Source organism: Scylla paramamosain, chromosome 24, assembly GCF_035594125.1.
Source record: "Scylla paramamosain isolate STU-SP2022 chromosome 24, ASM3559412v1, whole genome shotgun sequence".
NCBI classification, from domain to species: domain Eukaryota; kingdom Metazoa; phylum Arthropoda; class Malacostraca; order Decapoda; family Portunidae; genus Scylla; species Scylla paramamosain.
The window spans coordinates 6894874-6908228 of record NC_087174.1 but is presented as its reverse complement, the minus strand read 5'-3'; the positions used below and the strand labels follow the sequence as shown (position 1 = coordinate 6908228).

General features: G+C 43.5%; 1 protein-coding gene across 1 annotated transcript; it reads left to right on the top strand.

Moving 5' to 3' along the window:
* The first annotated feature begins 412 nt into the window (after positions 1-412).
* On the top strand, positions 413-10522 carry LOC135112664 (potassium channel subfamily K member 6-like). The gene is given in 7 exon segments (XM_064027294.1): positions 413-872; positions 2127-2193; positions 2195-2265; positions 5621-5793; positions 6953-7178; positions 7778-7948; positions 9617-10522. Coding segments are annotated over 6 exon segments (1026 nt in total). The 5' UTR covers positions 413-544; the 3' UTR covers positions 7939-7948; positions 9617-10522.
* Positions 10523-13355: the final 2833 nt, after the last annotated feature.

The following is a 13355-nucleotide window of genomic DNA, read 5'->3' as shown; positions in this document are numbered from 1 at the left end:
GGTGACTGTATAAAGTGAATTCCATCTACCGCGTCTTCTGATGCCTCGTTTTCGGAATTACAGTCAGTTTCGTTACCTTCTGCTCCTTCTATGGGTTACAACCAGTGCCTCCGTCAGGTGTTCGGTCCCTTTCGTGGTTCTCTCCGTGTTAGTGGTACTGCTGCCTCTCCTCCTCCTCCTGCTCTGTCCCGCCCGCGCCTGCCTGCCCAAGGAAAGAGTAGCGCATCTGTACCATAATCGCGTTAACAAGAAGCCTCTGATTGGCGCCTTATGTTAAAACTGAAAGCAAGAGTGGGAAACTTAAGAGACAGCGAGACTGTTTAGTAAAGAAAATCACTGAAGGTTTGCACTCAGAAACTTTCACGTAAGAAGTGGAAAGAGAGTCAGAAAACGAGGAACTTTTGAGATGCAATTGGACATGTGACGAGGAGAGACAATGAGAGAGCGGGAAGACATGTGACGCCGGCAGCCATGTGACGAAACGAGGACGGGAAGAGCTGTATGAGAGAGTAACGGGCGCTTGAACCTTAATAACACCTTAATAATGCTCCTCGCGTGCCAAGGCTGCTGCTCCGGGGAGGACTACTATCCCTTGGAGGGGGACACAGAGGGCTACGATGAGGAGAACCCCGGGGAATCAGACTGCGAGGAGGACGTGAAGGGCGCGAGGGGTGGGCGTGGGGGCGAGCGGCGGTGGCGGCGTCCGAGGCTACCTGACGTGGTGCTAGCTGTTTACCTGGTGGCGTACTGGGGCTACCTGTTCCTCGGAGCGGCGTTCTTCTCCCAGATCGAGGGGCCCCTGCAAGAGATGATGGCCTTGAAACTGAAGGAGAGCAGGGAGGCGTTTCTGAGGCAGTACCCGTGTGTGTCAGGTGTGTGTATGTGTGTGTGTGTGTGTGTGAGAGAGAGAGAGAGAGAGAGAGAGAGAGAGAGAGAGAGAGAGAGAGAGAGAGAGAGAGAGAGAGAGAGAGAGAGAGAGAGAGACTGGCTGACAACTGTGCTTTCTCCCTTTCACTCCAGTTTCATTGTATTCTGTAATCTCTGCATGGCATCCCAAAGACCCTTCTCGTCATGCTCACCTCCCGCCCGTCACTGGATCACAGCAACACCTCCCGAACTTTCCCTTCCCCCTCCCCCTCCCCTCACCTCTCGGCCTTCAGTGTAATTCTAATCTCCTTCCATCATCATTATGTCATTGATCTCCACTTCAATACAAGGCATCTCATCTCTGTCTCTCTCTGTCTCTCTCTGTCTCCTTGTTATCTTGATTTGCTTACTCACTCAACTGCGGTCTCTCTCTCTCTCTCTCTCTCTCTCTCTCTCTCTCTCTCTCTCTCTCTCTCTCTCTCTCTCTCTCTCTCTCTCTCTCTCTCTCTCTCTCTCGCTTTCAGTTGCATATAAAGTTTTTTTTTTTTTTTGCCAGATCGCTCGATAGGAGTAGATTTTACCTCAGATAAGTTTCCCTTTCATCATTTACTATTCAATATTCCACGTCATTTATTTTTCCCATCTATATTTTTCCCCACCTGTTTTCCATGGCACTGCAGACAGGAGGGAATGGTGGATGGGTGGGTGGATGTGGAGGAGTCTTTTACTTCACTATCCTATCTTTTTTTACTAAGGTATGATTTAGAGTGTGTCTCTTAAACAGCCTCGTTAGAATTAGTATATTTATATTTGTTACGAGGGAATGGTAGTGTAATCCTAAATGATCGTAAAACACCTAAACGGCCGCACAAGTCCCGGGAAATGCGCAATCCTGTGTAATCCTAATCCTCTAGTGAGCCCCGTATTCTGAAACACCTTTGCCCCGCACCTCCACTACTTCAAAGGGCTCTATGTGGATGTTTTTTTTACGATTTCAGTGACAGTTTAACAAGATTTCTACATCAATAGCGAGATAAATAGTCATGGGAATCTGGCTAATCACCTCTGTGGCGTTTGAAAAGTCGTGGTGAGAGAGCAAAGCGTCTCTGAGTGTGTGTGTATGTGTGTGATGTCAATGGGATCCTGAACACCCCCAAACACTCGCACAAGCCCCGGTAAGTGTGGCTCTACGTGCGATCCCAGTGCAATCCCGTGTTATCCTAATTGATCTTCTGCCTGACGCGCTGCTTCTCCCACAGACTCGGCGCTGGAGGACCTCATAGTGGAGATCATCACCGCCAACAACCGTGGGGTGTCAGCGGCGAAGAGCACGGGGGGAACACAACTGGTCCTTCGGGCAGAGCTTCTTCTTCTCCAGCACCATCGTCACCACCATAGGTACGTGTTGACGCGCGGCATGCTGGGAACTCAGGCCTTGTATAGCGGTCTTTTTATTTTATTTTATTTATTTATTTAGTTTATTTATTTAGATTGCGGTCAGTAGATAGAGTGAAGTACGAGATCTGCTTCATATTTTCAAAAGTCGGCGTTTTATCTCAGGTAACGTTCAAATGGCTATAGTGGGAGTTGTGTTGGGGAGTTTTCAAGAGAGTGTGGGTGGGGGGAATTATGTAAGGGGACGTGGTGCAGGTGAGTGTGTTACAGGGGTGAAATAATGAGGGGACGATGCACAGGTGAGGGACAGTTGATTTCCTTATCTTTTTTATCTCTTCATTTGTACATTGAGAGTTTTTATTCTAATATTTCTTTACCTTTCGAGAGTTCCTTCCTATTGTTTTTTTCCCGTTTTCTTTGTACTCTTTCCTTTGTGCTTAGTCTTAAAAAATAAATAAATAAATGCCTAAATAGATAACAAAAAGCTGTAGAAAGATAGTTCAAGGATAAAGAGGAGAAAGAGTACGTGTGTGAGAAGGAGAGGTTGGGGGGAAGAGGAGGGAGATAGATAAGACAGTAACTGGGAATTTGGGTCCAAGGTGAGGAAGGAGTGGGTGAAAGAAGGGTGATGAGATTTGGGGTTAAATGTTAGGGGATACTGGTAAGGAATGGGAGTGTAAGATGAAGAGAGAATATAAGTAAGATGGAGAGGAAATAGAGGTAGGAGGAAAGAGAAATAGAGTAAGAGAAAAGGAGGAACACTGCAAAGAGAGGCAGGAAGGGGAATTGAGATACGAAAGAAAAGAAAGGTAAGAGAGAGAGAGAGAGAGAGAGAGAGAGAGAGAGAGAGAGAGAGAGAGAGAGAGAGAGAGAGAGAGAGAGAGAGAGAGAGAGAGAGATGCTTTATAATATCGCAACTCCACTCTCTCTTCACTCTCCTTTGTTGGGTATTTTTACGTCCTCACTTCACCAAACACGTCACAAGAGGGGAAAAAATAAGAAAAAAGTTTCCCCGCAAGAACCTCGAGGAAAAAAGTGACCCAATGGAAGCCAGTCAGTTTCCATTACCTGGGACTTGCCTGTGATATTTTCCTCTTTTTTTTTTTCCCCACTTTTTTTTTTCTCTCGTGTACCCGGGAATGGAAAATAATTCAGTGGGTTATGTGTGTTTTGTGTTTGCTATTTTTTTCCGTGATTTTTTCCCGTTTTTCTTTCTTTCTTTCTTTTTTTTTATTGATTGTCACTGAGTTTGTCAGTTTATTCACTCAGTCTGTCAATCAGTTTTCACTCACTTATTCGGTCAGTCATTCACTCACTCAGTCAATCATTTTCAGTCATTTAGTAAATCAGTTGATCGGTCAGTCAGGCATTCAGTCGGTCAGTCACTTTCACTCAGTTAGTCGGTCAGGCAATATTGATCGGTCATTCACTCCAGTTAACTAGTCAGCCATTCAAACAACCAGCCAGCCAGCCAGTCACTCACTCACTATTCATATCCGGCTGGTCAAGTGCGGTGCTCGGGGTACACTCGTCACGTCAGCTGGCCATTAGTTATACCTTATTCATGAGGGAATGTGTGTTCCTCCACCACCACCACCACCACGACTACCACCATTACTACTACCACTACCACTACCACTAGACAAAGGCGATCCCACGACCACAAGTAGATCAAACCAGCCATCACTAAACATTCCCTTAGAACTACACACACACACACACACACACACACACACACACACACACACACACACACACACACACACACACACACACACACACACACACACACACACACACACACAAGAGCGTCCGCAAGATTTATTTTCATGGAGGCGTAAAATATAAGAAATCATACATACGTTTACGAGACATTATTTTCTTTCTTTTTTCTTTCTTTTTTTTTCTTATTTTTTTAGTTGCAATAGTTGGTTCTGGTTTCATGTTTTCTCTCTTACTGGAAAATTCCAAGAGAAGACACTTGCTCTCTCCCCACCCCTGTCCCCTCACCTCCCGACGCCCACACACACACACACACACACACACACACACACACACACACACACACACACACACACACACACACACACACACACACACACACACACACACCATTCTGTATTATTTTGATTTTTCTTTAATTACCTTTTTTATTATTATTGTTATTCCTTAGTCCACTTCTTGTTGCGTACCCTGAGAGAGAGAGAGAGAGAGAGAGAGAGAGAGAGAGAGAGAGAGAGTTAGTCAGTCATTCAGGCACTCATTCATTCACTCACATCCCGAAAAGCATCATCTAACTAGAAACGACCATCTCACAAGTCCTCCTCCTCCTCCTCCTCCTCCTCCTCCTCCTCCTCCTCCTCCTCCTCCTCCTCCTCCTCCTCCTCCTCCTCCTCCTTCCACAGCTCGTCTCCCTTTCATGTCCCAGCAGCAGTTCCCCCTCCCCCTTCCGCCATCACAGCCATTGCCCAGTCAGCCCCCCACAGTGTCCTTCTCCTCATATTTTCTCCTTAAAGCTTCTCAGAAATCATGTCCACAGGAGTTGCGCGAAAGATTTCCCCGTAAGCATAAAGAGATCAAAGAAAATTAATCCAGCTAAGTTCATAATCGCGAATATTAAAGGAAGGAAAAAAAGGAGAAAATATCACAAGCTTTTGAGAGAACTTACGTGAATTTTGAGTGTGTGTGTGTGTGTGTGTGTGTGTGTGTGTGTGTGTGTGTGTGTGTGTGTGTGTGTGTGTGTGTGTGTGTGTGTGTGTGTAGTTGTAGTGAAAAATTATACGGTGTTTCTCTTGAAAGATTATAAAAGATATGTTAGGTAAAAGTTATAAATCTCAGGAAAGTCAAGAAAACGTTTTAGGTTAATTTTATTTTCGTTTTGAGAGAGAGAGAGAGAGAGAGAGAGAGGGGGAGGGAGGAGATGCTGACAGTTACCAGGCCGCGGCAAGGCGAGGAAACAAGAGAAGCGAGAAGCGAATGCGGGTCAGGAACGTAGAATGAACTTATTTATTTTTGTATTCATGTATTCATTTATTCATTCATTCTGTATTGAATCTTCCTTCTTTCCCTCTTTCTTCCTCTACTCCATTCCTCATTTCGTTGATATATGTCGTTTATAGAAGAAATTATTCTCTCTCTCTCTCTCTCTCTCTCTCTCTCTCTCTCTCTCTCTCTCTCTCTCTCTCTCTCTCTCTCTCTCTCTCTCTCTCTCTCTCTCATAATATTAATTTAGCTGCTTAAAGCAAACATAAGGACCAATAGGCCTCTTACTGTTTGTTCTTCCTTTGTGTTCCGTTGTGTACCTCCCCTTCTTTCTCCTTACGTGACTTACGAGTACATGTCTCCCTCCCTCCTTCAGGTTACGGTCACGTGCACCCGCTGTCTGAAGGAGGCAAGATCTTCTGCATCATCTACGCCATCATCGGGATCCCCATGACCTTCATCCTCCTGACGGCGCTGGTGGAGAGACTGCTGCTGCCGACCACGTGGCTCCTCTACTGGCTCAACTCTAAGCTGGGGCATCTCTACCAGGTACTGTTTCTTCTTCTTCTTCTTCTTTAAGTGTGTGTGTAAGAGGGTCTATGGTCAAGGCTACAAAAGAAAAAATAATAAGCCCCACTCAGGTGCCGGTCCCTAAAGGAGAGGACTAAAAGGATCATCCAAAATTGGGGGAGAAGTGCCTTGAGACCTCCCACTTCAAAGAATTCAAGTCATAAGTAGGGGGAAGCACAGAGGCAGACAGGGAGTTCCCGAGTTTATAATACTGGTGTTATTGAAGCATGTGAGATGAGAGATACCACCTCTAATATAATTTCTTCCTCCTTCTTGAGTGCAAATTCATTCTTTTTTTCATTCTTCACTGCTTTATCCAAGCGTTCCTTCCTCCAGTTTTCATCTCCAGTGTTTAGCTCGTCTCTATTCCCGTGCGGCAGGTGGTATGGATGTGCCGGGGACGATTTGCTGGGCTTAGTGAAGTGTGTTGGGATCTGTAAGGCGTGAAGGAGTGGTATGCGGTGTGCTGGAGGACGCATGGCAGGGAATAGGGATGTATTAGGATCTGCAGGGCTGGCTGGGGGACTTGTATAGAGATCAGTGGGTGCTTGAGAGGATTGCGAGACGTGAAGAAGGGGATGAAGGTGTTAAAGGAAGGATATCTGGAGTGGTGACTATTACAGAGAGAGAGAGAGAGAGAGAGAGAGAGAGAGAGAGGAGAGAGAGAGAGAGAGAGAGAGAGAGGAGAGAGAGAGAGGAGAGAGAGAGAGAGAGCAGCCTTGAACTAACTCTCGCAGCCAAACTATTAGGAAGAGGTCAACGTGGAGGTAAGTTTCAAGTGTTATGGAGTTGCCTTGTGTTAGGGAATTGACTTGGCGCTCCCTTACGTTCTCTTCTCTCTCTCTCTCTCTCCTCACGTTCTGTTCTTCTTATGTTCTGTTGTCCATTTCTTACGTTCTATTCTCGTTACGTTCTGTTCTTTTCTCTCTCTTCACGCTCTGTTCTCTCCCATCTTACGTTCCTTCCTTCCTTAAATTACGTTCTTCCTTCTGCTCTGTTTTCTCTTTGTTTACGCCCTGTTCTCTCCCTCCTCACGTTTTGCTCTCCCCCTCCTCAGGTTCTGCTCTCCCCCTTTTTACGTTCCCTCCCTCCTTACATTACGTTCTCTCCTTCCTTATCATCTGTTCTCTCCCTACAGCCGTTCAACATTCGAGTGTTCCACCTGGCCATCATCGGCACCATCACCTTCGGTCTGTTCATGGTGGTGCCAGCCTTTATATTCGCCAAGCTAGAGCCGGGCTGGGACTTCCTGGACTCCCTCTATTACTGCTTCATCTCCCTCACCACCATAGGCCTCGGTGACTACATCCCTGGAGACGCCCCCAGGCAACCCATGAGGCCCCTCTATAAAATCTGTATCACTGGTACGTGTTTGAGTGTTTCTTTTGTGTGTGTGTGTGTGTGTGTGTGTGTGTGTGTGTGTGTGTGTGTGTGTGTGTGTGTGTGTGTGTGTGTGTGTGTGTTTATTTTGTTTTGTTTTTTTCGCAGTCTCGTATTTCAGAGTTGTTGTACTAGTTATTTTCTTGTTATTTATGTTTGTTTATATATTTACGTACCAACTTGCTTGTTTACTTTTTTTTTTAAGTTATTTTGCAGCGTGTTTATTACCAGATGTTTTGTAGGTATTTTCCCTTTTGTTCTTAGTTGTTGTTATTCGTAAATGTGCTAAAGTAGTAGTAGTAGTAGTAGTAGTAACGAAAACAAAGGCTATTTCTAAAGTCCTCATAAATTGTTATGATAGTAGTAGTAGTAGTAGCAGCAGCAGCAGCAGCAACAGCAGCAACAGCAGCAGTAGTAGTAGTAGTAGCAGTAGTAGTAGTAGTAGTAGTAGTAGTAGTAGTAGTGTAGCGTAGACAAGGCCACACCGAAACAGCCCCAAGAAGTAGTAGTGATATTAGTATTAGTACTAATGGTAGTAGTAGTTCTTGTAGTAGACTTACATAACAAGTTGCCGTGGTTTCAGCGTACCTACTGCTGGGTCTGACCTTCGTGATGCTGCTGCTGCACCTCTACAATGACATCCCGCAGCTCAACCTTGGGCTCTTCCTGCTGCGCGGTTCTGATGTGGCTGCAGGCGATCCCGAGCGGAATGAGACTCAGCGGCACGGGGGGCGTCGCTCCTAAATACACACAGGTGAGGCAAACTTTGTGCTCTCTCTCTCTCTCTCTCTCTCTCTCTCTCTCTCTCTCTCTCTCTCTCTCTCTCTCTCTCTCTCTCTCTCTCTCCTTCAGTTACATACATACAGTCACATACATATATAAGATCGTCACTTATACGTACATGGTGTTGGCACACACACACACACACACACACACACACACACACACACACACACACACACACACGTATCCATTCGTAACCTAATCAATCACACACTCGTTGTTGCGCTGCAGGCATCACACATTTCACAATCCTGTCAATCTACGTAGGCATGGGTCTGCACTGTGTACCATGGAAACTCTCTCTCTCTCTTTCTCTCTCTCTCTTGTACAGCGCATGTCAGGTTCCCGTTTCAATGCAGAACACTCCGGAAAACTAAACGCTTCTGCGCCGCACACCGACCACTTTTTAAAGGCTGATGTTACACGGGTTTTCAATGGTGTTTTTTTACGGTTTTAGTGGCAGATTGATAAGAGTTCTGCATTATTAACAGGAGCAACACTCTTGACAACCCGGCTGATGATCTCTGGCCTTTGAAAATAGTCGTGATAAGAGAACAAAGCGTTTCAGAATTACGACTATTTTTAAATGCCATAGAGATGATTAATTGGAATGTCAGGGGTGTTTTTCCCATTAGTAACGCAAAATACTTATCAAACCAGCATTAGAATCATTAAAATACTCCTAGAAACGGCATTATTATTATAACCTTCTAAAACTAGTGGAGATGAAGCACCGAAACGTTTGAAAATGCGATCGAAGCTTCACTCTGCGATCGGAGCTTCACTCGCGGTTGCTTTCAGTGTCAGTCGACTTTATGGTGCTTGTGTCGTGTTTTTGTGTAACGACTCGATGTTTTGAACCTCCTGTCATTGATTTGATTGTAGATAATACGATAACGTGAAATATTCCTTAGTTTTCAGTCAATATCAAATGCAATAGTTGAAGCTGAAGTTTTATAGTTTCAGAGTTTCTTTTTCCCCTCTCTTAATAGTTTCCCTTGCATATCTAATGATTATTGAATTATACAGGGAATTTTAATCTTCTTTCTTTTATTTAATTTCCGGGAACATCATTTGAGTGTTTTTTTTTTTTTTTTTTTTTTTGTTCTTGGCCGATCATCCAGATACTTTAAAAGAGAGTGTTGAACCTGGAAATATTGATGACAGTCTCTCTCTCTCTCTCTCTCTCTCTCTCTCTCTCTCTCTCTCTCTCTCTCTCTCTCTCTCTCTCTCTTTATTTGTGGCCAGATGTGACAAACTGCTCTGCCACACACAGTTTGGTAAAGGGTTAAAATAATAGGCAAATGAATTCTGGTTCATTTACATTTTACTGAAGATGAGTTTTGTATGAATAAGTCATGTTCCTCTCTCTCCGCCTCTCTCTCTCTCTCTCTCTCTCTCTCTCTCTCTCTCTCTCTCTCTCTCTCTCTCTCTCCTCTCTCTCTCTCTCTCTCTTCCTCTCTCACTCTCTCTCTCTCTCTCTCTCTCATATTGTGTATTTTGCTGATATATCACTTTGGTCTTTGGTAATCTTGTGTCATTAGACAAACATTAATTACATAGCTGCCACGTGAAGGCCTGATGGCTTCTTGCAGCTTCCCTTATTTTCTTATGTTCTTATGTTCTTAAATTTCCACAGCACAACGACCAGCCAGTCCGGCAGAGTGTGAAGGTTGTCTCCCGGCCGGTGGACTCACCCAGCCCCGAGGAGGACACCACCCCCGTCCACGCCCAGATGCCTCCCATCATCCCCACCAGCCAGGGCAGTGGTTAAGGTAGCCAACCACTCCTCCCTGTGTCCTGGTCTCCCCTTGCCTCCCACTCCCACTCCCTTTCTCTTGTCTTGTTTTTTCTTTCGCTCTCTTTCAAACTCGACAAATGATGTATTAGAGAAAATATTGAATTCTTCCAGTGCTACTCTAGGATTGACGCTTTTCAAAACTTCATATTTCAATTAAAAACCAAGAGATGTACTAATACAAATTTTTGCTGTTGTGTGGTGTTGCAGACAGGTACTAATTCATGTATTTTCCTATCACTTGCATTTAACTGTTTCTCAGAAGGAACAGAGTGGTGGAAATGTTGCAAACTTAAAAGAATTAATGCTCTGCTCCACTTTTTTCGGGAGCCACAGAGAGGGTGGACCTCAGTCACGACACAAGGTTCATGCCTCGATGTATTAAAGAAAGAATATATATTTATTTTTCTGTGACAATTAATTATGTTGGGTAGTTTCTTGTTTAACGGAAATGTCAATGTGAAAGGGATGCTTTATGACACACCATTTGTCATAGGAGTGTGATGTGTGGGCCACTGCAGACAGTTTGTACCTTTCTTGCATGAGGGTGAAGGCAACAAAATAGCTATACTTACATGCAGACAGTTTGTACCTTTCCTGCATGAGGGTGAAGGCAACACTTACACAAGGCAATGGGGACTCAAAGTATCAGAAATTTTCAAAGTCTGGCTGCCATGACAATCTTGGGAACCATACATACCTACTCTCTGCACCTAAGTTGGATGAATCAAATTATATTCTACAAAATCAGAACTTGTATTTCATCCAAAGACTCAGGTAATGAAAATTGATCAGGTTAACATCTTCATATTTGGAATTGTTTTGTCTGTCCTTGATATGTCCTCAGTATTTCTTGGGTCAGGATGAAATATTGAGGTGATAGGAATACAGAGAAGAGGAAGACCTGGAATTAAGTGACTGCATTAAAGAAGACTTGAGAGACAAAGGAATAAGTGAAAAAATGGTGTAAGATTGAAAAAGTTGATAACATAAGAAAATAAGGGAAACTGCAAGAAGTCATCATGCCTCTATGTGCCGGTCCCTGTACGAACCATACCTTCCTATATCCACATATCAGTTGGAAAAGGCTCATTAGAAACAGCAACCTTGAATAGGGATTTAAGCTGAAAAGAGGAAGAAGATGGGATGCTGAGGTGCTGAATGCCATAGTTCTGTGGTCAGTCTACAGCACACAGGTGAGGAGAGAGGGAGTGCAACTGTTGATGTAGAGAGAACAGAAAAGAGCAGGGGAAGAAGGAGGATAGAAAGGCTCATTCCATTTTGGATAACAGGAGAAGAGAAAAGACATGAATTAATTTCTTCAGCAATGTGTCAAGAATGTTAGATTTTAAATAATTAAATTACTTTTTTTGCATATTACATTTTAGAATATTCATTGTAGTTTAGTGCATTGAGTTGTCCTTGCCAATTGCACCAAGTGAATGAGGGATATTTTAATAGGTATGTCATTTTCTTCATTCTTTTTTCCCTCGCCTTTTTATTCTTACCATAATAAGGGATTGTAAGCCTGCTGGCCCTCTCCCTTCTGTCCTGCCTTGGGTGCTGGCAATCCTGGGCAAAATAATACATTCTGCTTGGCATCTGTGTCTGTGCTGCTCACTGTGTGCTTGTTCTGCTGTGTGGTTAACCTTATAAGATTGTATAAAGTGAGTTGTGTTGTCCACCTTCCTATTACTCTCATGCATTCCGTTCAAGTGGTAATTTTTTTGTGAAAGAATAATAGAAACTACTCTCTCTCTCTCTCTCTCTCTCTCTCTCTCTCTCTCTCTCTCTCTCTCTCTCTCTCTCTCTCTCTCTCTCTCTCTCTCTTGATTTTTCTCTTTGTTAACCCCTGGATTGACTGCTTTCAAACACCCACTCCGATATTGTCTCCATATCCTTTACCATTCTTTATGCCATACTCCAACATCCTGTTATGAAAAGTGGATTGCATATTCATTCAGCTGCTCTTGCTTGTTGTGGACTTGGCTGTACAGAATGTTCATATTATGCAAAATTTACCTTAAGAGAATGGGAAAAAAAATCACATAGCAGACCTTCATTCTCTTCTCAGAATTTCCTTTCATTTCAAAAAATTAACAAGCCCTTTCTTTTAATCTATTTTGACACATTTTCCTTAGTGGATAATATCTAGACAATGAAATATTCCTGCTTTATACTCAGAGGGCACAGATTAGAGCTCTATGGCTGCTTATATTAAATAAAGCACTAAAGCACCAGGGTTTTATATTACCCGAGTGAATACAGTGTTACAGTGTTTCAGAGTTGCATTGGTGGCCATGACAGGCAGCAGCACACTCCTTCCTGACCAAGTGTCTTGATAGTTACAGTGTCCTCAGTCATCGCCTCAACACTTGTCCATCTCCAGAGGCTACCAGTCATCTTGCTCAGCCAGCATTAAAGACTTAGAAGAAAGAGCAAATTGGACTGTGTAGTTAAAAGTTATTGACAGTGGTACAGCCTCACTTCTGCAGTCACCATCTATATCAGCCCAACATCACACAAAAAAGTTATCAAAATCCTCCCTCACGCTACATAGGAAAGCTCCTTAGCCTCATCTTTCATTATAAAGTTACTCAACTCCAGATGTTTTTTGCCCTTTTGTACTACTGTGAATCTAAGATGCTTCTATTTTACTCTTTATCTCTTCTTCAATATAAATACATATAACATATTTTCTTCAACTGGTCCCAAAAGAATGTGTATGAGAGACCAAAGTGGTGGTGTTCCTCTGTGCTGCGTGTCGGGTGCAGCAGCTGGTTGTATAGAGTGTATAGTCTATGTGGGGATGGGATTCAGGCATGAAGGGTTGCATCCACCAAGGGGACACTGGTGCGGCAGAGGGTGCAGCACCAGGGTGGGCATAATATTCAGCAAGAGAAAGAAAGAAGCATCAAGGAGAGATTTGACTGATAGAATAGGTAAAAGTGTTTGTAAATGTCTGTCTGTCTGTGAATATACTTTGTTATTAATAAAAAAATATTATTAACTGTGAATATAATATATGATATACGTAAGTTGTGTTTGCAGTGAAGTGTGCATGACTGTAGCATGTGTGGAAGGAAGAAAGAGGGACTGCAACACATCTTGTGCTGCTTGTCTGTGTGTTTTTTTGTGTTCATGGATGTGGTTGTGAGTGTGAGTGTGATGGGAAGATATGAATAAAGACAAGTTCATACAATAACTGTACAATTTTTCAAGCAAAATATTACATGACATTGCATTTAAAGTTTCTCTCCAATATTATGCAGTATGTTCATGCATTTAAAGTTTCTCTCCAATATTATGCAGTGTGTTCATGATGCTGCAGTTCCCACATGTCTGTTAATCTGTCTGTGTCTGTCTACCCATCTATCAATATCTGTAATGCCTTGTTCCCCAGCATTGCCTTTCTCTGCACACAATATTTGGCCAAGGGAGAGGTTGCTTTCCACAGGTGACAAATTATAAAACATTGCTGTCAGTTTGGCCTCCCAAGCCATGGAGGATGTGGACTTATCTTTGAATTCATCTTTGTGGACCTGATGCCATTACAGCAAAGGGAGAAAATTTGGCTCCT